The 26,844-nt window shown below is 41.8% G+C and overlaps 1 protein-coding gene across 1 annotated transcript; it reads left to right on the forward strand.

Moving 5' to 3' along the window:
• Positions 1 to 5,126: 5,126 nt before the first annotated feature.
• ARL6IP5 (ADP ribosylation factor like GTPase 6 interacting protein 5) lies at positions 5,127 to 26,631 on the forward strand. Its single transcript, XM_040247229.1, has 3 exons — positions 5,127 to 5,756; positions 23,156 to 23,373; positions 25,708 to 26,631. The coding sequence occupies exons 1-3, from the start codon at positions 5,581 to 5,583 to the stop codon at positions 25,878 to 25,880; spliced, it is 567 nt and encodes a 188-aa protein (XP_040103163.1). The 5' UTR covers positions 5,127 to 5,580; the 3' UTR covers positions 25,881 to 26,631.
• Positions 26,632 to 26,844: the final 213 nt, after the last annotated feature.

Below are 26,844 nucleotides of genomic sequence, written 5' to 3' on the forward strand. Positions count from 1 at the left end.
TGTATAATCTTGTGTGAAAATACAACCTCATCTGTAGCTTATTTATGCATATATATAAATTGTATAAATTACAATTTATACAAATAAATGTTATTTGTTTATATGATTTATGTATATATGCAAAGCATCTCATCACCTAAAGATAAACGGTGATAGAATTTTGCACTATTTTCTAGAGTCAGAGATAGATCTGCAGACATATAGGTAGATACATAGGGGGTGTGTGTGTGTCTGTGTGTGTCTGCACACACACGCACCTGAGTTCCTATGTGTCTGAATGGCTGGATAGAGAGAAACAATCATGTTCAAAACAAACAAGCAAAACACACACACACACACATATATATATATATATATATATACACACACATACATATATCCTTATGTATGTCCATTTGAGCAGGACACAAATGAGATTGTGAGTCAGAAAGGACAGTTTATTTAAATCCTTAACTCTCCACCTATTAACTGTGAGACTTTGGGCACTACTGTGTCTTCATTTGTAAACTGAGGATGATAATGTTCACCTTGTAAGACTGAAATTAAATGAAATCTATCGTGTTTTCAAAATATAGTCCCTGATCAGCCACATCAGCATCATTAGGGAACTTGTTACAAATGCAAATTTTCAGGCCCTACCTGCAACCTTCACTAAACCCAGGATGATTCTGTGCAAAATAAAGCTTGAGAATCACTGAAATGAAAAGCAGAAAGCCTGGTTAGCACTCAGTTAGTGTAGCTGCTAATAAATTATATTTAATTTCCTCTTTGTTCTTTATTATCCCCCAATCAAGTTTAATTCAATAACATTCATTGAGCTGAAAGTCATCACCAGACAGTCAATGGAGGGACAGAGTTCACAGCCCACAGTCCCACAGCAGGAGACAGACACCAGCCCCTCTCCATGTCACATGTCTCAACATCAACCCCAAAACTTTTTTTTTTTTCCGAAACTCCTTTACAGATGGAAACTACTAAGGTTAAACCCTTCTTTTTCAAAACAGGCTCATGTGTGCTGGGTCTCCAGCAATGCTTTTAGGAGACCTTTCCATTAATGGCAGTGAGCATCACAACCCTCTCAAATGATAAAAACCAAGGGGCACCTTGGAGACCACATAGTTCAAACCCACCATTTCATGAGGACAAAGCTGAGACCCAGAAACAGGAAGCTGCTGGCACAGGAAAGTGAAAAAAGTGAAAGTGTTAGTTGCTCAGTCGAGTCCAACTCTCTGTGACCCCATGGACTGTAGCCCACCAGTTTCCTCTGCCCATGGGATTCTCTAGGCAAGAATACTGGAGTGGGTTGCCATTCCCTTCTCCAGGGGATCTTCCCAACCCAGGGATCAAACCCAGGTCTCCTGCATTGCAGGCAGATTCTTCACTGTCTGAGCCAGTTGGCCCAGGAAGAGGTCATCTGGCTCTGCTCCTGCCTTGGGACTCACACCCTGACTCACTGTGGTGGTATTCTGATAGACGACACCAGGCACTCCCACTGGCTCAGCGTGACTGATAAGAAATAGCCACTTGTCCTTGCCAATTATGAAAGTAACAGAGACATGCAAGCAAAACCTACATCAGATTTACCTTATTTCAAATGGAATATATAACAAACTTTTAGATTATCCACTATGATTTATATACAGACAATACTCTGGGAGGCCCTATCTAGAAGCAGAGATTTGAACAGAAAAGCCCCAGAAAGGCCTCTATGTTGAATCCCATCCCCCTAAATAAATAGTGACAAAGAGCTGTTACTAAAGTAGAGCATTTCAAACACCAGAAATAAAGTAAGGATTCCATATGTGTTCATTTTTATTTTAAATGATTTTATGATAAAAGTAGAAATGTGTAGTGGGAAAAAAAGTCTCTCACAGTTGAACCAGAGAAGCATGGTTACTATTTTAGGAGAGAGGAAGAAAAGGATCACGCTATATACAGAGCTCTAGCCAACTTTTTTCATTTCTTTATTTTTAAATTTCTTTGAAAGTTTAAACAATTAAAGAACGCTGAATAAATATTTACTGGATGTCAATTGCATATGACCAATGAGTAATGATTTATTATTAACACACATTTGACAGCTTATGGTCATACAGTCCTGAGCAATTGGATGGTAAAAGGTCTTGATCACAGCTCCTGCTGGGCCTCCTACATTGGTCTTAATGGAGATCATTTACTCAGCTTGGCCACAGCGCTGCGTCTCGAAATTCTCGAGCCCCAAGGAATTCTTCCACACCCTCTGACTTCCTGTAACTGAGCACCAAGCACTGACACACCTCTATCTAGTACTCACTGTCCAGGATTTAAGTCTCTACTGAATAGCAAGATCCTTGAAGGCACAGCAAGACTGCATTCTTTTCACCTGTTTCACCTGGAAAGGACTCAAATTTTATCTGTTGGCATCACAGTGAAATTTTTCAACCTTTTCTTTTTTTGCCATCAAGTCTACTGGAATACAATCATAGAAATAAAACTGCAACAAGATAGAGAAGGGTCAGTGAACATTCACTATAGCAGCACAGAAAACAACTCAGGTTAAAGCACTGCTGCTGCTGCTGCGGCTGCTGCTAAGTTGCTTCAGTCGTGTCCAACTCTGTGCAACCCCATAGATGCCAGCCCATCATGTCCTATATTATGATTAATATCAGTAACAGTAGGGACCTCCTTGATGGTCCAGTGACTAAGACTCCACACTCCCAAAGGAGAGGACCTGGGTTCCAATCCTAATCAGGGAACTATATCCCACATGCTGCAACCAAAGAGTTCACATGCCACAACCAAAGAGATTTCACATGGTATAGCTACAGACTCCACAGGCTATAAGTAAAGATTCCTCCTGCTACAACGAAGATTGAAGATACTACCTGCCAAAACCAACACCTGACCCAGCCAAATAAAACATATGTTTTAAATTGCTAAAATATCAGGCATCTTAAAAAAAAAAAAAAGTAAACAGTAACATCTAACTGTGAGCAATGACTAAACTCCAAACACTTCCCATCCACTATTTTATTTATCTTCACCTATATGGCAGATGTTCCTATTGCACCCACTTTACACATGAAGAAACTGAAGTTGGAGATTAAGTAATTTCTCCAAAATCACCCACCAGCAACAAAGGAGCTAGGACTCTAATTTTGCTCTGACTTTAAACCTTCCCGTTTTTCCAGAGTCAAGAAAATGTGAAATCTCAGAAACACTTTTACATTGTAAACACTATTCAGAAAGCATCAAGGCTATGGTTTTTCCAGTAGTCATGTATGGATGTGAGAGTTGGACTATAAATATAGCTAAGTGCAGAAGAATTGATGCTTTTGAACTATGGTGTTGGAGAAGACTCTTGAGAGTTTCTTGGACTGCAAGGAGATCAAACCAGTCCATCCTAAAGGAAATCAGTCCTGAATATTCATTGGAAGGACTGATGCTGAAACTGAAACTCCAATACTTTGGCCATCTGATATGAAGAGCTGACTCATTTGAAAAGACCCTGATGCTGGGAAAGATTGAAGGCGGGAGAAGAAGGGGATGACAGAAGATGAGATGGTTGGATGGCATCACCGACTAGATGGACATGAGTTTGGGTAAACTCCGGGAGTTGGTGATGGACAGGGAGGCCTGGCATTCTGCAGTCTATGGGGTCACAAAGAGTTAGACATGACTGAGCAACTGATTCTATCCAATCACCATGCTTTTCTAAACACCCGTAAGTGAGTGAAAGTGAAGTCACTCAGTCGTGTCCGACTCTTTGTGACCCCATGGACTGTAGCCTACCAGGCTCCTCCCTCCATGGGATCCTCCAGGCAAGAGTACTGGAGTGGGTTGCCATTTCCTTCTCCAGGGGATCTTCCCGACCCAGGGATCGAACCCGGGTCTCCTGCATTCCAGGCAGACGCTTTAACCTCTGAGCCACCAGTAAACACCAGTAGCAGGATTAATTTCTTAGAGTCACTGGAATTTCCTTAGTACCTTCTGAATTATCCAGGGAAATCAAATTATGTCTTTAAGACTTTGTATTACATACGTTTTATCACTTTCTAACTTTGTTGAAAATTGGTGGTCTGAGGAAAATGAATTCAATTTTTAAAAACAGCACCACTTGCAGGTTTAGAGATTTCATTATCTTAGACATTAGCATCTTAGAAATCACATGATCTATTATTAACCAAAATACTTTATTCTCATGCATTTTGATAACAAGAGGTTTCCTTTATCAACCACTCCCTTAACTGAAAAAAGATGACTCTTTGGAACCCCCTAGAAGGAAATTTGGAGAAGGCAATGGCACCCCCATTCCAGTATTCTTGTTAGCCTGGTAGGCTACAGTCCACGGGGTCGCAACATCTAACGACTGAGACACAACTCAGACACGACTGAGTGACTTCACTTTCACTTTCTAATGGCACCCCACCCCAGTACTCTTGCCTGGAAAATCCCATGGATGGAGGAGCCTGGTAGGCTGCAGTCCATGGAGTCGCTAAGAGTCGGACATGATTGAGCGACTTCACTTTCACTTTTCACTTTCAAGCATTGGAGAAGGAAGTGGCAACCCACTCCAGTGTTCTTGCCTGGAGAATCCCAGGGACGGGGGAGCCTGGTGGGCTGCCATCTATGGGGTCGCACAGAGTCGGACACGACCGAAGCGACTTAACAGCAGCAGAAGGAAATTTACACCTATGACATCTCTTGGCAGTTCTTTGGGCTGGGATACCAAGCTACCACATTATCTATTAAAATACTATGCTCTTTTAGAGTTGTGCACATAAATTAGGATAAAAGTAAGAAAAACTTGTGGAGTGGAATCCATGTTTCTGCCCAGAAAATACTGGAGAGCAGAACAATCAGTATACTGCAGATCACTGTTTACTTTCAAACAAAACAACATGCTCAGCTCAAGGTTGAAGTGACCTGAGTGCCCACTTCATCAGAATGGCACAGTAGGTGTATAAATTTGCCCACAGCAAACAAAGATGGAGAATAAAGGAGTGAAAAAACAAACCAGCCGTTCTGCTCTAAACACGTATTTCTTTTCCATTTTGCCAACCTGATTTCACTTACGATGACTCATAGTGAAACAGAAAACATGTGAATTGCATTTGGTTGTGCAAAGGTTAGTAACGCCTTAACTTTCAAAACCAGCTCATCCTTCAGTAACACTACAGTTGTCTTCCACTCCCTTTCAATCAGATTGGTGCATCTGAACAGCTGCAAAAATTTTCCCCAAAGTCCAGACGACATTCCTAGGTTAGACATTCAAAAGGGGTATTTGAAAGAAGGGTGTTTGTATTCGGGCTGCCACCTCACTTCACCCAGAGCATTTCCTCTGGTTTCTATCAGTTCATCTCTTCTTTGCTCTGCTTCGGGGCTCCTGTTTTCCTGTACCCAACCGCTTAGAACCAATCAAGAAGCAGAGAAGAGAAGAAACGCCCGTCCGCTCCCAATTTCCTTTACTCCACTGTCCGCCAACCGCAGAGCCGACCGAGGCAGAGCTTCTTGTCAACTTTAACCCAGCTCAGCTGATCGGTTGCCGCGCCGCCGCCGTCAGATTCCAGAAGCAAAGAACAAGAAGGTGGGACGCGAGACATGGACGTGAATATCGCTCCTCTCCGCGCCTGGGACGATTTCTTCCCAGGCTCTGACCGCTTTGCCCGGCCGGACTTCAGGGACATTTCCAAATGGAACAACCGTGTGGTGAGCAACCTGCTCTATTACCAGACCAACTACCTAGTGGTGGCTGCCATGATGATTTCCGTTGTGGGGTAAGTGGGGTTCCCCTCCCGGGCACTGATCGGGGGCAGGACGGAGGAGGCTCTGGGTGCAATATCCCGGGATGCGGAAACGGTCTCCCCGCCGTTCTCCTGCCCTGATAACTGCAGGCGGGCAAGCCCGTGGAAACTTGTTCGCAGGGCGAGGCCGCAGCCATCTGGGGTCCCTTTTCTTTTCCGCGCCTCGGGCTGAAGCGTGAAAGGAGTCCTAAGGGGTGCAGAAATATTGCCAACCTCTAGCAAGAAAAAAAAAATGACTTTTTTTTTTCTTCCTCCTCCCCGATTACGCTTTGGCTGTGGTTGATATTTGTCGCGCCCCGGTCTCTTAAAAATAAGAAGAAAGAGGAAAGTGGTGTAACCTTATCCTGCACCTGGCTGGGACGGACGCCGTCCTGGAAGGTTTGGGGCCCCGGGGTGTGGATCCGAACTTGCCTTCTGGGGTGTTAGTGTAAAAAGGATATCAGAGAAGCGATGCTCTTTATGGGTTTCTCGGCCTAGCGCCTGCCACATTGTACGAGAAAGCTGAGCTTGGGAGCAAAAGGGTGGGTGTAGCCTGGTGGCGCATCTCCCAGTATGGGGCGAAGTCTGCCATGTAGAAACGGTGTCCCTTTTGCTCTTTTTTTTCTTCCAGAACTTGCCAGGGATAGTCACTTTATCTTCGCACCCGGTCTTAAAATTAAGTGTCCTGTGTTATATACGATTTCACCCAACACCTGCTCTTCTAGAAACTACTTTTTCTTGTAGGTCATCCTTTAAGAAATGCTTCACTCATTTTTGCAAGATGGGGTGGTGCTATTCTACATCTTGCTGATCCTATATGCATCGTTAAAGAAAAAGCCACCCTCAGACTTTATAAAGGAATCCTCTTAAAGAAGCCATTAAAGAAGTGGCTGAAAAAAAAAAAAAAGAAAAAAAAAAAAGAAGTGGCTGACATTTCTGTTTGAAATTGAACAAAGGGAAAAAGAAAGCTGGCCTGGGAGAAAGGAAAAATCTAAACTTGGAAGGTGTGGGGAAGGATGAATAGGGTGGTTTCTGAAGTTGGTTTACTGTTCTTTGGCTTATTTATTGAGTCATTTCTCTGTACCAAGCTCAGGCACACCAAGATCAATCACACATGAATCCTGGCCAAAGAGCATGCGACAGTTGTTGAGAAGCTGTAGGCCCTGATACCCAGCTCAGGGGAGAGAAAAGTAGTTCGTAATTTCTGGTTGTGGTTCAGCCTGTTTACTCGTTTGCAGAAAAGGACTCTCATTTGTGGGGTTCTATAGACAGTTACTCAGATCCTCATGATATGTTGCTTAAAGAACTCACAACGGCTTGTTGTGAGGAGGGCACTGGGCTCTGAACAGACTCTGCCAAGTTAAAATTAGTTGGAGTGGGACAGGCCTGGATCAGCTGCCTTCTAAACCTTCCCCTAACTTCATGCTTAATGCATATTTCCCAGAGCAATAAAAAAAAAAGTCTTAAAAAAAGTCATAGGTAAATAGGATTACATCTCTTGTTTTGCTTTCTTTTTCTTTTCCCTTGTAAAGGCATCTTATCTAATGATCTAGCTAGGGTTTTGGTTTTTTTTTTAGATACCCCCCCCAAAGGCTTAGATATTGGGCGAGATTTGACCCAGACCAATCAAATGTACAGAAAACAAAACAAAAAACTTGCTTTTCAAAAAGATATATTGCCCAGATGGACACAAGCTCCAATAGCCTTGCTACCTTGATGGCATTCATTTTTCACTATGAATGCCAGGGGCAGCCGCTGACTAAATATAGCTCCTTCATTGTGAAGTCTTAGCCCACTAACTCAGGCAGTTTGGGATGTTGGCCCTTCCCAGTTCCCTTTTCAAGCAGGAGCTGTTGATTGGCAGTCAAAGTGCAAAGTAGCTATTTCATTGTTTATTACCCTTATCTTTCAAAACTTACAAAAGATATAGGCTAGTCAGTTGTTTTGAAGATTGTATGTCAAGCGTGGGATTTCCTTTGTACCCCAGTAAAATCTTTTGTGATATCTTCAACTGTTTCCTATGCATCTACAAACACCCAGCCTATAGTTCTTTCCAGTTGCTCATTTCTTTCTTCATAATTTAATTATAATAAAAGCTAACATTTACTGAGTGCTGCATGTGCCAGATACTTTGCTACATAATGCAGCCCAATGAGATGAGATATTATTACTAAACCTGAGGCTCAGAGAGGTTACATGACCAGCCCCAAGTCACAATCCCAGGCTTGTGCTCTTAACTACTATTCTACCTTCCTCTGAGTCATGAGGTTAGAGTGTTTTAAAGCTGGAAAAAAAAACAAATATCTTCAGGGACAGGGAGCTTAGCTGACTCTGGAATGTGTTTCTCATTCTAAAGAAAAATTTTCTCTTTTGTGACGTCCGTAGATGGGAGGATCAGAACAGTACTGGAGGCTGTCCACCTGGATCCTCTCTCTACCTGTATCTGATGGTTTCTCATCATATCTTGGTAGAGTGTATGTGAAAATACGGCCCGGGTGTTTCCTGGGGAAAGGATTGTGTTTGAAGGGTCTTCTTCAGTGGTGCCGCCCGCTGCTGCACGGGGAGAGGCCATCAGGTCATTGTTGGAGGGCTTCAGCCTCCACTCTGAATGTTCCTGTGTTGAAAACTGGCTTGGGTGAGGAAAGAGTGAAGCTGCTCTTGAACACTGCAGAAACAGAGGGGGCGAACAAAGTTGTTATCATCTAGCTCCAAAACAACTGAAGGGGCTGCCCAGACTGAGATGGAGATTAAGAGGGATTAAGATAGAGACAGATCTGTGAGTGAGGGCCTGATCAGGCATGGCCTGATAATTCATGATTAGAAAAGTTTGATTTCCCAGGCATATGACTTCCATTCATATATGGAATCTGTTCTGCCTTTCAGATTAAGTCTAAACAGACCTAATTAAGCTAATTAAGTCTTAGCTAACAGACTTGGTGGGGGCAATTGCCGTATCTTCTGTCTCTTCCCATAGTAGACAATAGTAGTTAAGAATTTAGGCACTAGCGCCTGGTTAAGTCAATTTTGAATCCCAACTACCCGTCACTAGCCATGTGACCTTGGGTAGGTCACTTGAAACACCATTTGCCTCAGTTTCCTCAGCTGTAAAGTGAGACTATTCCCGGTACCTGTGTTATAGGACTATTGTGAGGATTATCTGAGTTAATATAGGCAAGTTTCTTAATACAGTGTCTGGCCTCTACTGTTTGCTGCAAGAAATTTATTTTGGAGTTTTATTATTATTTTTTATCTCTGTTAGTGTTATCATAGACTAACACAGGTAGCATCTTTATCCCAGCAGCTCCATCGACCCAAACACCAGTCCCCAACTTGCTTACCTACCCCTGCTTCTCCTATAGGCTCGGCTTTGGTACCATCTCTTTGAGGAGACATTCTCCCTTCTCCCTCCCTCCCCACACCTGTGTCTATATTTTGCCTAGTACTTACCCCACAAGTTTTAGGCTGTCTGTTCACTTGTCATCACTCTGTGCTCTTGACACCTTGAGGCCAGAGACTGTGGGTTTTGTTTGTGGGGCGGTTTTCTTGTTGTTGTGCTTAACATTATTTTTATTCTCTGGATCCCTGAGGCCAAGAATATAGCAGATGCTGAGCTGATGAGTGAAAAGAATAAATAAATGAACATAAGGTTTCAACATGAGGGTGGGGGCAACTTTTAACCTACTTAACGGAATAAATTATTTCGAAGCACACAGCAACAGCCAGCACATAACAGCAACATGCTCCTAGAGTGAGACTAACAGGGGTTGTTGCTGACAGTGCTCACTACGTATTGGTTAGGATTACTATGGTGTAAAAATTCAGTTTTAAAAAGTTTAAAAATCAGACTCTTGATTACTTCATATTGCCCTTGCAAATGCAGTAAAACACCCTTCTGTAATGTTTCTCCATCTGATGCTACTGACATTTTGGATGGTGGAATACTTTGTTGTAGGGGACTATCTGTATATGGTAGGATGTTTAGCACCATCTCTGCTCTCTGCTATGTGCATATTGATACATTAGTTTGTACTTGTTTTATTCATAAAACGTAATTTGTACTAAAAGAAAAAAGTGCCCTCCCCTTCAGTTGTGACAATCAAAAATGTCTCCAGACATTGCCAAATGTCCCCTTGGGATCCAAATCACCCCAATTGAGAACCACTGCTCTCTTGCCAAGAAAAATATGATGATTCTTCAACATCATCTTTACTAAATGCAAGTTGCTTTATCCTTGTTGCTGTTGTTTAGTCACTCAGTCATGTCCAACTCTGTGACCCCATGGACTGTAGCCCACGAGGCTCCTTGACCATGGGTTTTCCCAGGCAAGAAAACTGGAGAGGTTACCATTTCCTTCTCCAGGGGATCTTCCCAATGACCTAGGGGTCAAACCCATATCTCCTGCATTGGCAGGCAGATTCTTTACCACTGAGCCACCTGGAAAGCAAGTTGCTTTATAACAAATTACAAAAACAGAGTTTCACAAGGACAGAACAGAGCAGTTTGACATTGGGTCCTGGCTCCTGACTTTTCAAACATTAGAATGGCATGGATTTGAAGCTTTATACAGCTTTGATCATCAGCCTTAATTTATTATATTTGTTATGTGATCATTCTTTTTCTGCTTTGCCTCTACTGGTTCCACAGACTCAGTCTTTTTTATTTTTTGATAGACGTATGGCATTTACTTTTATCCACTTTCTGTTCAAAAGTCCACTTGCCCTGGAGTTTTTCTGCTATAGAATAGGAATCAAATGACTTCATTACTATAAAACACACTGCTGCTGCTGCTGCTAAGTCACTTCAGTCGTGTCCGACTCTGTGCGACCCCATAGACGGCAGCCTACCAGGCTCCCCCGTCCCTGGGATTCTAGGGCCTAGCAAATGATAACACTCAAATGTTAACTGCTATTATTCTATGAAATCCTAGATTATAGACATGTTTAGAAGTCTCCCAAATTGTGTATTCTCTTGAGCAGAAGTATTAGATGATTACTGTAGAAATTTTCATTTTTATTTTTATTTATAAAAATTTATTTTTTAATTGAAGGATAATTGCTTTACAGAATTTTGTTGTTTTCTGTCAAACCTCAACATGAATCAGCCATAGGTATACGTATATTCCCTCCCTTTTGAACCTCCCTCTCATCTCCCTCCCTCCCCTTCCCACTCTTCTTGGTTGATAGTTAGCCTTTATTAATTGCAACTTCTGTTACTTAGAAAACTTTGCTTCCTTGAAGAGCTGAGTTTCCTTTTGAAATGCAGGCATCACTCCAGAAGAGATCAAATGAGTTAAAGAAGCATGAATAACAAGCTGAGGAATGCGTGTTCTGTTGAACATGACTTTGCATCATTTAAAACAAGAAAGAAACAATGTCTAAGATAGAAAAGGACATGACTTAACCTCCTCCATCCTTCACAGGAGACATCTCAGCACTGGATATTCTTTTTCTGTTGACTATAGTAATAGATGTCTCTCTCTATTTTCAAAGTGAAAAGCAAAGGCATAACCTAATTGCACGTGCAATTTAAGTACCAAGTATATGATGCATTCTAGTTGCAGACAGGCATCCATGTGCTTAAAAGAACGCCAAAAGATTTGCTAGAGAAATCTGTCCAAACTGTGGACCATGGAACTGCAGTTTTTTGTTGTTGTTGTTGTTTTTAACCCTGGGAGGCTGTTAGAAGTGCAGAATGTCAGGGTCCATCCCAGACCTATTGGGTCAGAATCTGTATTTTAACACAACTCTTAGATGAGTCCTAGGTGCATTACAATTTAAAAAACACTGATCTGATCTGGTTTAAAGGAAAGAGTAAGAAAATATAAATAAATCAACCTTTAAGCCCAGATGTTACCTTTGGAGATTCTTGGTGTATAGTTCTTGGCTAGGTTCAGGCATCTGTGTTTTTTTATTTCAATGCCCCAAGTAATTCTGATATGTCTCCTAAGTTAAAACTGAGAAGTATTGATCCCTATTATATTACAAATATGTTCTAATTTTCCTTGTTATGGCTTGTTAGATATCAGTTCAGTTCAGTTCAGTTCAGTCGCTCCGTCATGTCCAGCTCTTTGCGACCCCATGGGCTGCAGCATGCCAGGCCTCCCTGTCCCCCACCATCTCCTGGAGCCTGCTCAAACTCATGTCCATCGAGCTGGTGATGCCATCCAACCATCTCATCCTCTGTCGTCCCCTTCTCCTCATGCCTTCAATCTTTCCCAGCATCGGGGTCTTTTCAGATGAGTCAGTTCTTCGCATCAGGTGGCCAAAGTATTGGAGCTTCAGTTTCAGCATCAGTCCTTCCAATGAACATTCAGGACTGATCTCCTTTAGGATGGACTGGTTGGATCTCCTTGCAGTCCAAGGGACTCTCAAGAGTCTTCTCCAACATCATAGTTCAAAAGCATCAATTCTTACCCATCATTTAAAAGTGGACATTTAATTTCTAAATACTTGGAGGTTTTAAAATATCTTTGATATTACTTTCTCATTTAAATGCTTTCTTCTCTGCAATCACCCTGTGTTTTTTTCAGTCTTCTAACTTTGAGGCTTTCAATGGCCAAGTCAAAGATCTCTGTTGGTAAATGTCACATTGAACTTGAAAATATGTGCTGCTGAACTATTTTTAAAACATCTTTTGATATTGATTTCTAACATAATCCCACTGTGATAAGAGAACAGACTCTATATATAGATTTCAGTACCTTTAGGCCATGAAATGTTTGTACCTTGTTTTATGTCCCTGGATATGTTCCAGTGTCTCCTAGTTTATAGTCTAAGGGAACTTGAAGAGAATTTTATCCTAGCATTGTGTGAAAACTATATAAATCTTAATTATGTTGAATTGGTTCATGGTGCTTTTCAGGTCTTGTGTATCCTTCTACTTCTCTGTATATTCATTCTATTCACTCGAGAGTTTGATATTAAAATTTCAATTAAAAATCTTAATTTATTACTTATATAGTGGGACCATATGTAACTTTGTTCCATATTTTCCAAGTTTCCTGTACATGTTATCATATTCTCATAATTTAAAAACTAAAAAAAAAAGAGAGAAAGAAAAAAAGAAAGATAGCTAAAAAAAAAAACCTGATTCTATCAAACCTTACAGCTTTCATAGATGTAAAGGTCACGAGGCTAATTTGAACCAAAGCTGCTAATAGAAGCTTGGTTTATTAGTATAATTGAAATACTTTGTCCATTAAGCCATTGCATATATTCTAAAGCTCCTTATTAACCAAATTCAACAGCATACCTGACTCACAACATTTGTATTATCATGCCTATCTCCCTCTCACAAATACTCCCTGCCATTAGAACACATATTTTCTGACATGGCCTCAGAAGTACTAACCGCACACAGATTCTGTGAATATGTACGTGCCTCTGCTGTGTCTCCAGCCAGAAAGGCACCTTTATTCTTAATGCTGTACATTAGTGCTTCTCCTCTAAGGCAACATAATGTAGCTGGTGAGTGAATTAGCTCATATTTTGTTAGCTGAAGTACTTCTTCCCTGTATGGGCTATGGAGGTGTTACCACCGGGCAGAAACTAGAGTTACCGCTTTTTGCTTTCAGTTGCTTGGGATGGTAAAGAGTTTTTGGAAGGCTGGTATCTCCCTGAAAAGACTAAACTGTAATCTTTTTCAAAATGAGTGTGGTCTCATTATATATTGTAGGCTGGTAGCTACCAACATCTGGTTTTAAGAAATGGGCAGATTGTTCATACCTTTTAAGTTTCTAGGTGGTAGAGGAAGAGAAGAATCAGAGAGCCCTTGGATGGGGAGGAATGTATTAAAACCTTTGCAGATAGAATTAATTGCAATCTGTTTATGCTGAACTTAATGGAAATGTTCCCTGAAATTTTTCAGCTTCAAAGCCAGTTCTACATTTCTCTCACTTGTGTTGCTTCCTTTATTCATTCCACTAAGAGAATGAATCACTTACCAATATCTCAGGCATTATGCTAGGAGATACAGTGGAGAATAAGACAGCTGTGGTTCCTGCCCTTAAAACTTTCAGAGTCAAGAGAGGCACCAGGATGATGCTGAAAACATCCCTGGAAGAAAAGTTATGACCAAGCTAGATAGTATATTCAAAAGCAGAGACATTACTTTGCCAACAAAGGTCCGTCTAGTCAAAGCTATGGTTTTTCCTGTGGTCATGTATGGATGTGAGAGTTGGATTGTGAAGAAGACTGAGCACTGAAGAATTGATGTTTTTGAACTGTGGTGTTGGAGAAGACTCTTGAGAGTCCCTTGGACTGCAAGGAGATCCAACCAGTCCATTCTGAAGGAGATCCAGCCCTGGGATTTCTTTGGAAGGAATGATGCTAAAGCTGAAACTCCAGTACTTTGGCTACCTCATGTGAAGAGTTGACTCATTGGAAAAGACTCTGATGCTGGGAGGGATTGGGGGTAGGAGGAGAAAGGGACGACAGAGGATGAGATGGCTGGATGGCATCACTGACTCGATGGACATGGGTCTGAGTGAACTCCAGGAGTTGGTGATGGACAGGGAGGCCTGGCATGCTGTGATTCATGGGGTCGCAAAAAGTCGGACACAACTGAGCGACTGAACTGATAGCAAGCGTACAGAAACATACGCGTATATAAACACACATCGTTTTCAACCTGACTTAACCTGATCTCCCCTGTACATTAATGATTCCAAATCGCAAAACTCACAGGTGTCAAAAAGTGGGAGAGGCACTGAGTATGTGGATGGAGAAAGGATTATTAAATGGAACCATCCTCACTTGCAGCTCAGATGCCTTCTACTCAGTTGGACAGATATTTACTGAGCACCTGCTATATCCCAGATACTGTGGATGCCTTGATGATAACCGTGGGAGTACAAGTCCACCCAGCCTTCCCCAGTCCTCCCAGAACTCATCTCTTCCTGCCCTCCCACATGCTTTTATTTGCACTTGAGGCACTGCACTTGGCATGCTGGCACATGTCTTTCCCTGGCAGGGCATGTGTTTCTTCTGAATGTAGAACTTGAAGAGGTCTATCAATACTCAGTAAAATTTTAATCTGAAAATTCCTCATCAAATAAGAATTCATTAGATCATCTTCTCTGACACTACGTATATAACCTTGTTTTTCTCAACATCTCTCCATATACCCTTAAAAAAAAAAAAAAAATTCCCCTACTGCTGCCAGACTGGGGTTAGTAGTTTCTATCTCCTTTCCCTATGTAAGGATTTACAATGATTCTGGGTAAATGTGCAAATAAATAAGTGGATTTGGGGTTCTTTTTGATCTCTTTCTAAGAGGGCCAAAGCTCTCAGTCAGCTTACTAGGAGCAGAGAGCTCTGTACAGGAAATGCAGTTCTAAAAGGTGAACTGGACGCCTACCAAATTGAGCAGTGCCATTGGACTTTTTTATTTTTGTTTTGGATAAATGAATGACTCAGCTTCAGAATATTTAGAATATCCATCCTGTCTTTTGTGGTGAGCTTGGCTTCTTGTTTCAGGGAACACTTTTGTATCTGTGATCTTAAGCAAAACCTGTAGGCTGTCTTTCAGTTCTGGGAGCATTTACCCATATAAATAGATAGGATTTCCTGGTCTTTTCTCCCAGGGAGCATTCACAAAATGGAGACACTTGGAAGCCTATCCCAACTGGAAAACTGAGGCTTTGGCTTCTGCTTCTACGAATCCCCCTTGTATCCCATCAGTGAAATCCTCCTTGTCTCCAGGAACTACAAAGGAATGCAGAAAATGGGGTGAAGTTGAATGTGTTCGTCTCTTGTGTCCTACTCTTTGCGACCCCACAGACTGTAGCCCACCAGTCTCCTCTGTCCATGAAATTCTCCAGGCAAGAATACTGGAGTGGGTTGCCATTTCCTTCTCCAGGGTTAGTGTAAGATAAATAGAGAAGGATTTGCTTGTGGGAGGGGAGTTTATGTGTCACCAGACTCATTAGCATTTGTCCAAACAACTGTCTTCTCTCCACAGCACTGTAAGAACTTGCCATGTGACAACAATTTAGTTACCTCAACTAAAAGCATTCAGAAAGAACAGTTTTTAAACTAATATCTTTCCACTTGAGTTCTAAAGCATTATTATGAGATTAACCCTGAGTTCCTAATTGTTGAAGGCAGTGATCAGTATACATGAAGGTTTATTACACCATTCTCTTTGCCTTTAGAATTTGCCATAATAAAAAGTTTAAAAAGGATTTTCTGGGACTTCCCTGGTGACCCAGTGGCTAGGCTTCTGTGCTCCCAAGGTGGGGGTCCCAGGTTTGATCCCTGTTGAGGAACTGGATCCCACATGCTGCAGCTAAGAGTTTGCCTGCTGCCACATGGCACAGCTACATAAATAAATATTTTTTTAAAAGTATCTGCTGCAATCTAATCCCTTGTATAGTGACTATTTGAAGCCACAGCTGTGGGAGGTGAGACTTATAGCTTCTAACTTAGGTCCGAACTGTTGTTTAATAGAAATAAAACAAGCAATGAGCTTGATAAACACAAAAGAAAACACAGAGGTTCCCAAAGTATATCTTACAATGGATACTTTTAACATAACTGTTGCCAAGACAGTGGATCATCAGGATGTGTTTAGTTTGATGGTACCAATACACAGTGTAACAAATATTCAGTACACAGCGAGTATGCAATAAATATTGTGGGCTGATTCAGTCGATTAGGAGAATCTCAAGGTTAGGTTACTCTGACCTTTCTGTGACAAAAGAGACGAACTCTGCCCCATGTTAACTGCCTGTGATCAAGAGATCCAGGAGACACTGATCACGTTTACTCAAAACTGATCTGTGCGTTTAATACATTTATACTTTATAATCAGAGATAGTTCTTGCTAGGAAGAAAGACTTGTGGGAAACCAAAGTAACCACAGAAGATGGCTGGGGTTATCTGTGGAATCCGAGAGCAAGGGGGGCCTACGTAGGCAGGACTATAGGAGGATGGATCTCTCTCTGTCCTACCTGCCCTCCTCCTGGCCCCCAGCCAGCACTAGAGACAGAACTTAGAAAAGAGTCCTTGCAGCAAGCCCAAGGGTCCTGTGATCTCATCTGATCTCTTCTTATATCACATAGGAGTTTTTCCTACTTCAGGTTTTTCATTTGTTTATCACAGCTCTGTGAAGGTACAAAAGCAGGGACTATCTTTATAGTAATGTTTAGTGTACAGTGAGGAATAAGAGCAATTTGTTCAAGACAGATCTCACATCACTTATTTCATGGCCATACAAAGTTGCTGAGCTTAAATAACAGGAAAATGTGCTAGACTCTTACATACCTTTTTTTTTTCTTTATTTCAACAAACATTTATCAAATTACTGCTCTGTGCCCTGTCACGTGTCATGCCAAAGTGCTGGGGAGAAAATATCACAGTCCCTGCCCTCACAGTGCTTAATCTCTAGTGGGAGACAGAGACATTCATAAGATACTCATTCAATTAAGTATCAAATTGCCACTGAATTTATGGCAGCTCACTCCAGTATTCTCGCCTGGAGAATCCTGTGGAGAGAGGAGCCTGGCAGGCTACAGTCCACAGGGTCGCAAAGAGTCGGACATGACTGAGCACACACACAGTTGTGTATCAGCTTAGGGGTTGTGAAGAAGAGGCAGATGGTGCTAGGATGTGGTCAGAAAGACTAGGAAAAAGCTGATTAAGCTGAGATTTGAAGGAGATAGGAAAGAATCGGGCAGAAAGAATGGCTTGTGCTCAGGCTTCGGATGGCCAGGGGCAGGGTAGGCTCTAGAGACAGAAACCCCAGTGGATGGTCTGGAAAATCAGGAGGCGGTGGTGTGAGAAAGCTGACAGACAGAGATGCTACAGCCCTTAGGCATCCCTCACACTGATGATTGAAACGGTCCGTTCCTCCTGCAGATGCAGCGTAAGGCAAATCACAGGTTTGGCAGGTGAAGTGTGGCCTGAATTTCAGGCTCCTGTTTCCCACCTCAGCTCAGCACCCTTGTCCCAGATACCAGCTACACAACTGTCTGCAATGGCCCTGGCTGCAGAGGCAGGCAGGGGCCAGAGCCTGCAGGGCCTTGTAGAATGTGCAAAAAATCCTGTTTTTATACTAAGAGCGCTAGGAAGCAAGAAAATGGATGGGTGGGTTCATATTTGCAGTGACTCCTGGTTGTTTCAGGACCTCAGAAAAATATCACCAATTTAGAGAAGTGCACTGTGAGTAAATGATTCCTCCGCTTTCTTAGTGAGTCAGGCTTCCTCAGGAACCAAACTGCAAAAATAGCTTTTGGGGGTTAGAAAATTGGAACGCAGTGCAAAGCTGCTTCTGTTGCTCAGAAAATATTTCACTGCCTCTTTGGTTCTTGTTGGCATTACAGCGTGCCAGGCATTAACAAATGTGCACGCAAATCAATCTGAAGATCTCTGAATAAACTTTTGTTACCAGCACTGCAGTTGGGAGCCTCGGGACAAATTTATTAACTTACCTGTTTCTTATCTTAATTCTGTGTAGAAAATTCCGTGGACAGAGGCTACAGTCCATGGGGTCGCAGAGTCGGACATGACTGAGCAACTAATGCTTTCTGTGTAGAATGAGGTGTGTTCTCAAGATCCATGCTAGCTCTAAAATTCTGCAGTTGGCCAAGATTTTTATTTTTCTTTTAGCAACTTGTGTTGAAACTACAGCCATAACTAGCTGAGTCACGTTGGCAAGTTTAGGACCTGCGTCCACACCCGCTCATAACTACCTTCCTTTAGAGACAAATGAAAATGTTGAGGGATTTTCTAGAATGACCTTTAGTTGCTTACCCCAAACTAGAAGAAAAGGGTTCTAAAATGGTTGAGGGGGGATATCCCTGGAGCTGGTTAACAACACAGAATGGGTTATATTATGAATTGTCTCATCTGGCACTGTTTTTCCTACCCCTGAATTCCTCTAAATCTGTTTATTCACTGCCCTGGGTCTCAGTTTATTCATCCGTGTAATGGGATTGCACATATTACTCTTTGAAGAGTCAGCTACAGGGTTCTGTGATGGGATTCTAAGCCTTTTTACAACTGTTAGTGATTCCACTAGAATTTTTAACTATGACATTTATCTGTCATATTGATATTGTCATTTATCTTCTTACTGAGTAGAATACATATGCATGTGTGTGCTTGTTAAGTTGCTTCGGCTGTGTCTGACTCTTTGCAACCCCATGGACCGTAACCCGCCAGGCTCCTCTGTCCATGGGATTCTCCAGGCAAGAATACTGGAGTGGGTTGCCATGCCCTCCTCCAAGGGATCTTCCCAACCCAGGGATCAAACCTGGGTCTCTTATGTCTCCTGCATTTGCATGCAGGTTCTTTACCTCTAGCACCATCTGGGAAGCCCAGGATAGATATATATATGTAGATATATATTTTCAACTCACAATAGAAAAACATATTTAATGTTTTTGATTTGTAAAGGAAAGTCCTGTTTTCACCAAAGACAGAAAATCACGATCTCTCCATCTCTCCTTCAGTCTCTCTCTTCTCTCCCTCCTCTCTCCCTTCCCCTCTCTCCTTTGCTTGCATCTAGCTTCCAGCCTTCCTTCCTCCTTCTCATTCATGGACCTCTGAAAAATGAAATAGCACCTATCAAATCCAACAGCAATTGTCCACGTGAAAGCTAGGAGGCATATTTATGAAAGTTTTATCCTAATGGTCCTTGGGCTTTATGGTGATTTACGTCACTAAGAACCCAAACTGTTGAGTAAAAGCTTTACTCATTTCAAACAAGAACTGGTTTCCAAAACTCCTGCACTAACTGGAAAATGAATTTAATCTCTGGAGGATGATCTGTATTTTATTTTGCTCCAAGTACAGGGAGGTGCCAGGGCAGTGGGAGTGCTGTGCATTTTCTCCTTTCTTAGAATGGAATTGCACTTAAGCAGAATAAAGAAGAAAATCATTTCTGCTCCAAGTAACTTTGTTCATTTTTTCCAGCTTGTAACTTTGGTTTCTAATTATAGATCACAGCTTGAGCATTGGGTAAGCTAAAACCAGTCCTATAGGATTCTCTGTTCTGTTCTCTTCTTGAACATGAGCAACAGGAGCAGGTGAAAAGCACATTTGGAATTGCTTGAGTCAGGCCTAGATTTTTCACTGTTCTTTGTCCTAGGCTTGATTTAGCCATTCAGCCTAGAGGTCTACCTCACTTGTACCGAGAAACATAGAAAAAACTTGGCATGCATTTTATTATATGCTCTGCCTTGTGAATTATTATTTTAATAGATATTCTAGGAAGAACTGAGATGGAGACCTTTAACATTTTCCACCAACCAACCATCTCCCGGGCCTCCCAGGTGGCGCTAGTGATAAAGAACCTGCCTACCAATGCAGGAGACATGGGTTCAATCCCCGGGTCAGGAACATACCCTGGAGGCGGCATTGACAACTCTTTCCAGTATTCCTGCCTGGAGGGAATCTCATGGACAGAGGAGCCTGGCGGGCTAAAGTCCATGGGGTCGCAAAGAGTCGGACATGACTGAAGTGACTAGCGCGCACACACACATAGAATCATCAGCATGCAACCATCTCCTATTGGAGCTTATACAAAGGAGTTTCCTAAACTTGAAACTTCTGCTCTAGCTCTTTGAGTTAATATTGACTTGGTCAACATCAAGTCTATTTAAAAGGGTTTGTCTCTTTCAGGCAACTTTCTCCCATTACTTTTATTTTTAAATATCAATTATTTTATCTTCAAGTAATATATGACTATTGAAAAAATATGAAAATAGAAATAAGCAAATGGGCATATACTACCCGTGATCCTATTACCCAGTAAAACTGCTAGAGTCTTTTAAATTTCTCTCATAATGTTTTTGGTGCTAGAAATGAAATGTGTTAGTCTGTGAGAGTTTCTAAGCCTCTCTACCCGGTCTCCCCATCACCTGCAAAAGAAGATCTTGTTTTGGCCCTGACCTTGAAGGACATTTTTGTCTTTACCAAACCAATTCTAGGGTCAAAGCTGGAGAGAAGGTATAACCCAGATAGAATCATGAAAAAGAAAAGAAAAAAGGGCCAAGAGACCTAGATAATGAAAACGGTGAGGGAGAAGGAGGACACACAGACAAGCACATAAGCTGGATGTTGGGAAAGCTTTCGGAGTAGGGTGGGGTGGGGTGGATTAGTTGAAAGAGGATCTGGACAGTGAGCCGGAAGCCAGAGTTGTGAGTGGGAGAAGGCAGAGCTTGGCTGTGCTCTTGAATTGAAATTGCATCAGCATCACTGGAGAGATGAAGCAAGGCAAGATTGTTGAAGTTGGCCTGCCCAAAGCCAGAGGTGTGGGGCTGGAGAGCCTATGTGCACACTCAGTCACTAAATCGTGTCTAACTCTGTGTGACCCCATGGACTGTAGCCCCCGCCAGGCTCCTCGATCCATGGGATTCTCCAGGCAAGAATACTAGAGTGGGTAGCCATACCCTCCTCCAGGGGATCTTCTCAACCCAGGGATTATACTGAGGTCTCCTGCATTGCAAGCAGATTCTCTACCATCTGAGCCACCAGGGAGGCTGGGGCTGGGGAGCAGTTACTTTTACATCTTTATATTTTATGTTTTGTATGTTCACTTTATTTCTGATCATAAAATAAGGTAGTGATTGTAGAAGTTTCTACTTCTGAGTTATGTAACATAGGTTCTAAATCCACCTACCAGAGAGAATTGTTGCTTTTACCTAAGCAATGTATTATTGCCTTCCCACATGATAAAGCATACTTCGACTTTTTGAAAATTATATATGTCACCATTTCGTACATTATTGGCCATATACATTGTTTCTAAAAGTTATAAATCATAAATACCACTCATGTGAATACTGTTAAAATTCAGTCTTTGCATTTTTATTAATTTCTTTATATTATCTATTCTGAAGAGATTTTTGCCTGGAAGGGTATAAGTATTTCCAAGAGTTCTGAATGAAATAAGCAACTTATTATTATAGAGTTTAATTTAAAACTACATGCTACTACTTTGACCACTGTTTAGCTCCATGCATTTTAGTAGAAATTAAACTTTTTCAAAGGAGTTTGACATTAATTATGTCCCTGCTTTCACCCCTTAAGATATGCAATCTTTCACTCCTATTTGAAACTATTTAAATATTAAATAGTAAAGTAGCTTTTCTGTTTCAGGAGGCAGAATCAGAGTGAAAAATTTCAAGGGATTTTTTAAAAAGGAATCTTAGTTATCCTAAATATAAATTCCAATATGAAATGACTTCATCTGTTCTGTTTCAGAGAAAGTTAGTTCTTGGCATCACCTTTCATTATCCTGTCTTCCAAATCAGTGATGCTGATGATAACACACTGACCCCTCCGTGTTCTTTACAAACAACATGCTCATTAGGAGGGTAAAAAGTTAGTAAATCATCGTACTTGCTGACCACAAATGTCTTTTAAGAATTTTATACACACAGTGGGTTGGGGGTGGGGGTGGATGGGGCTACAATATGCCCAGTCATTCTCTCTTAGGAAGTACTTGATCTACACGTCCTCTTTATAAATGGCTTTCCCCCATTATCCGCAGCAGTGTAACCTTTGGCTCATGTAACAGTGAAACTGGAGGTTTTATGCCTGGAAATCTCAGTTGATAACCCATCTCCTAATGATACTCTGGGCCTTGTAAAGAATTAGAGTGGCCTCTTTAACACCAGGAGTCACAAACCCCAATGCCTCCATGGGCCAGGCAGCTTATGTAAGAGACCAGGGCAAGGCAGCTGTTAGAAAAACAGTTATTAATGGCAGCTCACTGGGGGCCTCTGTGTCAAAGATTCTGTAGATAGTGGTGGGGGCTGAGGTTAAATGGAGAGCATTTATTCTATGTAAAGGAGAAGGCACTCAGCCAGTGGCTAACGTGGGAAACTGGGCCTAGTTTTGTGAGATTTTCTTGTTTCCAGGAGAAGCAAGAAACCCCAAGGTTGATGCATTTAAACATGCACCCACACATTGGGATTCAAGTAAAAGTTTTTAAAATTATTGTACAGTCCAGACACAAGTGTAACTGCCCACTGGCTTATGAAGCCCACCATGTGACCTGAACACATTCATCTAGCAGGGCAGATTCTAGGTGGATTTAAATAAGCCCTTGGAGCTCGGAAAATACAATCATTGTATACTAGAGCCCAGGATGTATGAAAGCTAAAGACAGCGTCTATTGAAATGCTGGGCCTCTAATGTGATGGGCTGTTTGGTAGGAGTATACTGCCTCCCTGTGAATTTTCCCTCCACCGTGCTCTAACCTCTGTTCCCAAGTTTCTTCCTTGGAGACGTAATTTAATACTATCGACCTCATCAGGATATGAGGATTAAATGAGACAACTTAGATGAAAAGCTTGGTAAGTATGCTTTGTTGCTACTCTTCCCCTCCCCGCTTCCTCATTTCCCTTCTCCTGACCTGAGTGCCCCCTTTCTTCCATATTCCAGGTTCCTGAGCCCCTTCAACATGATCCTTGGAGGCATTGTGGTGGTGCTGGTGTTCACGGGCTTCGTGTGTGCAGCTCACAATAAAGACAGCCTCCGTCGGATGAAGAAGCAGTACCCCACAGTGTTTGTCATGGTGGTCATGCTAGCCAGCTACTTCCTCATCTCCCTGTTCGGGGGAGTCATGGTCTTTGTGTTTGGTATCACTTTTCCTTTGCTGTGTAAGTGAACCTGAGCCTTATATCATCAAGCAATGTCGATCCATTCATCCAGTGAGAATGTCCTAACCTGTTTCTGAGAGGTGCGTTGGCAGGTCTGCAAAACTATCAAGAGTTTTCTGCAACAGCAGGTCAAGGCTGAATAGCCCATTAATGGCACAGATACGTACTGGGCACCCCCTCTGTGCCACTCTTCTGGGGACACAACAGTAAACAAAACAAATTCAGATCCCAAGTCATACAGAAGTGGCATGGTCTGCATTGGAATCCAGATTTGTCTGATATTAGAGTCTGTTCTTCACCCTTCAATGCTAGGCATCCCGTGCTGACACAGAAATGAATGTTTACTCTCTACTTACTCAGAAGATCGTAATTAGTGTCGAAAGCGTTGTAAGTTGGCCCAGAGTATAGGTAACCATGGACTCCAATTCTGGTGATGAGAACTAGACATTTTCTAAAGTGTACGTGCACTGTTGACTGAGATTCCCAAGCACTTGAAGCCTGAAATAGAGAACAGATAAAACTCCAGTCTCATCAGTGGAAATCTAATTAGAATTATAGTGTACTCAGTGACAGGAACATCCCTTTAATTTTTAAAAGCATTTCATATGCTGCCATTCCACTAAATAAAATCAATTCCTTGTTTCGGGTTTGTTAGATTAAGCCCCCAGAATATTTATATGTGAATCCCACACCTTATTGGATAAAATAACTGAATCATTAAATTTAGATATTTTTGAAATACTCTTCAGGATTTCTTTATGTGCTAGAGACAGTATTTCAGTGATTCTACCTCAGTATAAAACAGAGCAGTGTAATGAAACGTGCAGTGTAATGAAACGTATCATAAGTTAAGAGTCAAGGGTCCAGGTTTCTTTTCTTAGACCTGCTGGAAACCAGCCATGTGATCTGCACCAATTGTCTTATATGGGAAGAGCTGACTCACTGGAAAAGATCCTGATGCTGGGAAAGATTGAGGGCAGGAGGAGAAGGGGACGACAGACAATGAAATAATTGGATGGCATCGTCAATTCAATGGAGATGAGTTTGAGCAAACTCTGGGAAACAGTGAAGGACAGGGAAGCCTGGAGCACTGTGGTCCATGGGGTCAGAGTCAGACACTGAGTGACTGAACAACAACAATAACCCTATATGGGCTATAGTTCACTCATCCATAAAAGAAGGGAATTAGACAAGATCAGGCATTCCCAAACTTTGATGATTGTGAGAATCATCCAGGATGATTTTAACATATGTTTCTCAGCCACATCCCTTGGAGATCTTGATTCTTTGGTCCACAGGGCTGTCCAAAGAACCTGTATATTTTTACAAAGCTCCTCAAATGTTTCTAGTGGTCACTCTTGATTAGGAGCCTCCAGAGAGAATGCACATGAGTGCTTCTCACAATGACGGCCCCAAATCACCCACATCAAAATCATCCACAGTGGTTACTGAAACATTACATTCTGGAACCCTATCTTGGTCTCAACAATATCAACTCCAGGTACTGGAGACTGGGAATCTGCCTGTCTAACAGGCTTTCTCTCTGGTGATGTGTATGCACACAGAAGTTTGAAATGTGCTGGTGTAGATTACCCAAGGTGTTGACTTAAATACAGACTCCTGAGCCCAGCCCTGTAAAGGTTCTAAAAGTTCAGGAGGCCCAGGAGATAGGCCAGAGGAAATCTGTTTCTTACAAACAAACTCTGGTAATTCTTAATGATCAGGTAAATTCTGTGAATACTGGGTTACATAAGGTCTGTAAACCCTTAGCATTTTATCCAGACATTCTATATCCAACACTATGCAATAGCTTTTTCCAGATATCTATGTCCAACACTGTGCAAAACTGCTCCTTAGGAGGCACCTTCTAAGAGGACTTCACTTGCGTGCCTCCTGCGGGAACAAAATACAGATAACGCCTGAACGGAGCACGAGTTCTTTTCCGGAAAAGGTTAGCATTAAGTTCATTCTTAGGTAGGTTGAAATCACATCGATTCGCTTTGAATTTCAGGGTATTTAAGTAGCATCTGAAAGGCAGTGATAACAATGTGTGAAGGGGAGAGCGTGGCTGCCAGATTATGGTCCTTCCTGCTGAATACGACATTCTCCTGCACACACAAAGAATACTGTAAAGTCCAAGGATCCATACAGGGACTTGGGTCCATTAGGCTGACAAAGAGCTTTATATAAAGTTTAAGGATCCTCTCTGGGATGTGGGTCAGTTAGGGAAGCAGACTGGACTGTAGCTAATGGAGAAAGTTGTTGCTTCAGTTGTGAAGCGGGGCGGGAGAATGGGTGCTTTGGTGCTGACCGTCACCTTTCACTTCCCTGTAGTGATGTTCATCCATGCGTCGCTGAGGCTCCGGAACCTCAAGAACAAACTGGAGAATAAAATGGAGGAAATTGGTCTGAAGAGGACACCCATGGGGATTGTCCTAGATGCCCTGGAGCAGCAGGAGGAAACCATCACCAAGTTCACTGACTATATCAGTAAAATGAAGGAGTAAACGGAGCTGACCTGGTGATAGGGTTGCAGCAGAGGTCGAGTTGCGGTTTGCCCTTGTCCAGACCTACTTTCCGCTTGTGTTTTTGAAATAGGAGGTGCACGAACCATCCAGCCACCCGTGGCACCGTGCACAGAGAGGCCTCCCTGTTCTCATCTCTGCTGTCACAGAGAAAAGGCCTCCGACTAAAAGAAACCACCCTCCTGTTAGGTCTGACATCTCCATTGTGTTTATGTAAGCTGATTGGAAATGGATCACCCTGATTTCTTAAGGAGAATAAAAGAATCATGGAGTGTACAGCAACAATATGGTTATTTTGTAGGAAACAGTTTGTAAAGTATCAAGACCATATGAATAAATGAAAAGACTATGAAAGGAGATGATGTTATCCTGTTTTAATCCCCTCAGCATCCTCCTCCAAAAATATTCCTTCCTTAGGGTTATAATATGTGGGGTATCAATTAGTTTAGCTTTTATTATTATTGTTTAAAATAAAAAATTATCTTGATCACTTTGCCTCCTGGTTGATGTGCAGTGGATAAAGCAGTTGTTTCTATTTTGTTTACAAACATAAAGCTGCTAGCTGCTTAGGAAAATATTTTATCAACTTTTTTGTAAATTTTTGAAATGCTATTAATTAGAAGGCATTTGTTGCAAACTAAATATCTTCTTTAAGGGGGTTACAGCTCTGTAGCCTGTATTATTCTTGACGAGCTTGTTAAAAAAAATCAGAATAAAATGAGTTTCTATTGCATGGTTTTTGTTTTTATAATGACAAAGAGGTATCCAAGATAATATTTCCCTTTTTTCTTCCCGTTTTTCTTCTTTTTGTTCAGTTTTTAACTGCAACATTTAGAAGGTAAGAAATGAACGTGCATTTTTATTAATTCCTTGGGGGAAGAAAGAGGACACTACTAGCTGATCTTTTGAAATGTGAAAAGCATCTTTAGATGACCAAGCAAACAGA

This window comes from Oryx dammah, unplaced genomic scaffold, assembly GCF_014754425.2.
Source record: "Oryx dammah isolate SB20612 unplaced genomic scaffold, SCBI_Odam_1.1 HiC_scaffold_9, whole genome shotgun sequence".
In the NCBI taxonomy this organism is placed as follows: Eukaryota; Metazoa; Chordata; class Mammalia; order Artiodactyla; family Bovidae; genus Oryx; species Oryx dammah.

What these genes read in the sequence shown, in the direction of transcription:
- ARL6IP5 (XM_040247229.1), top strand. Translation starts at nt 5,581, where the DNA reads ATGGACGTGAATATCGCTCCTCTCCGCGCCTGGGACGATTTCTTCCCA. An exon ending in ATGATGATTTCCGTTGTGGG is followed by an intron (nt 5,757 to 23,155) that starts GTAAGTGGGGTT and finishes TCCATATTCCAG; the next exon opens with GTTCCTGAGCCCCTTCAACA. An exon ending in TATCACTTTTCCTTTGCTGT is followed by an intron (nt 23,374 to 25,707) that starts GTAAGTGAACCT and finishes ACTTCCCTGTAG; the next exon opens with TGATGTTCATCCATGCGTCG.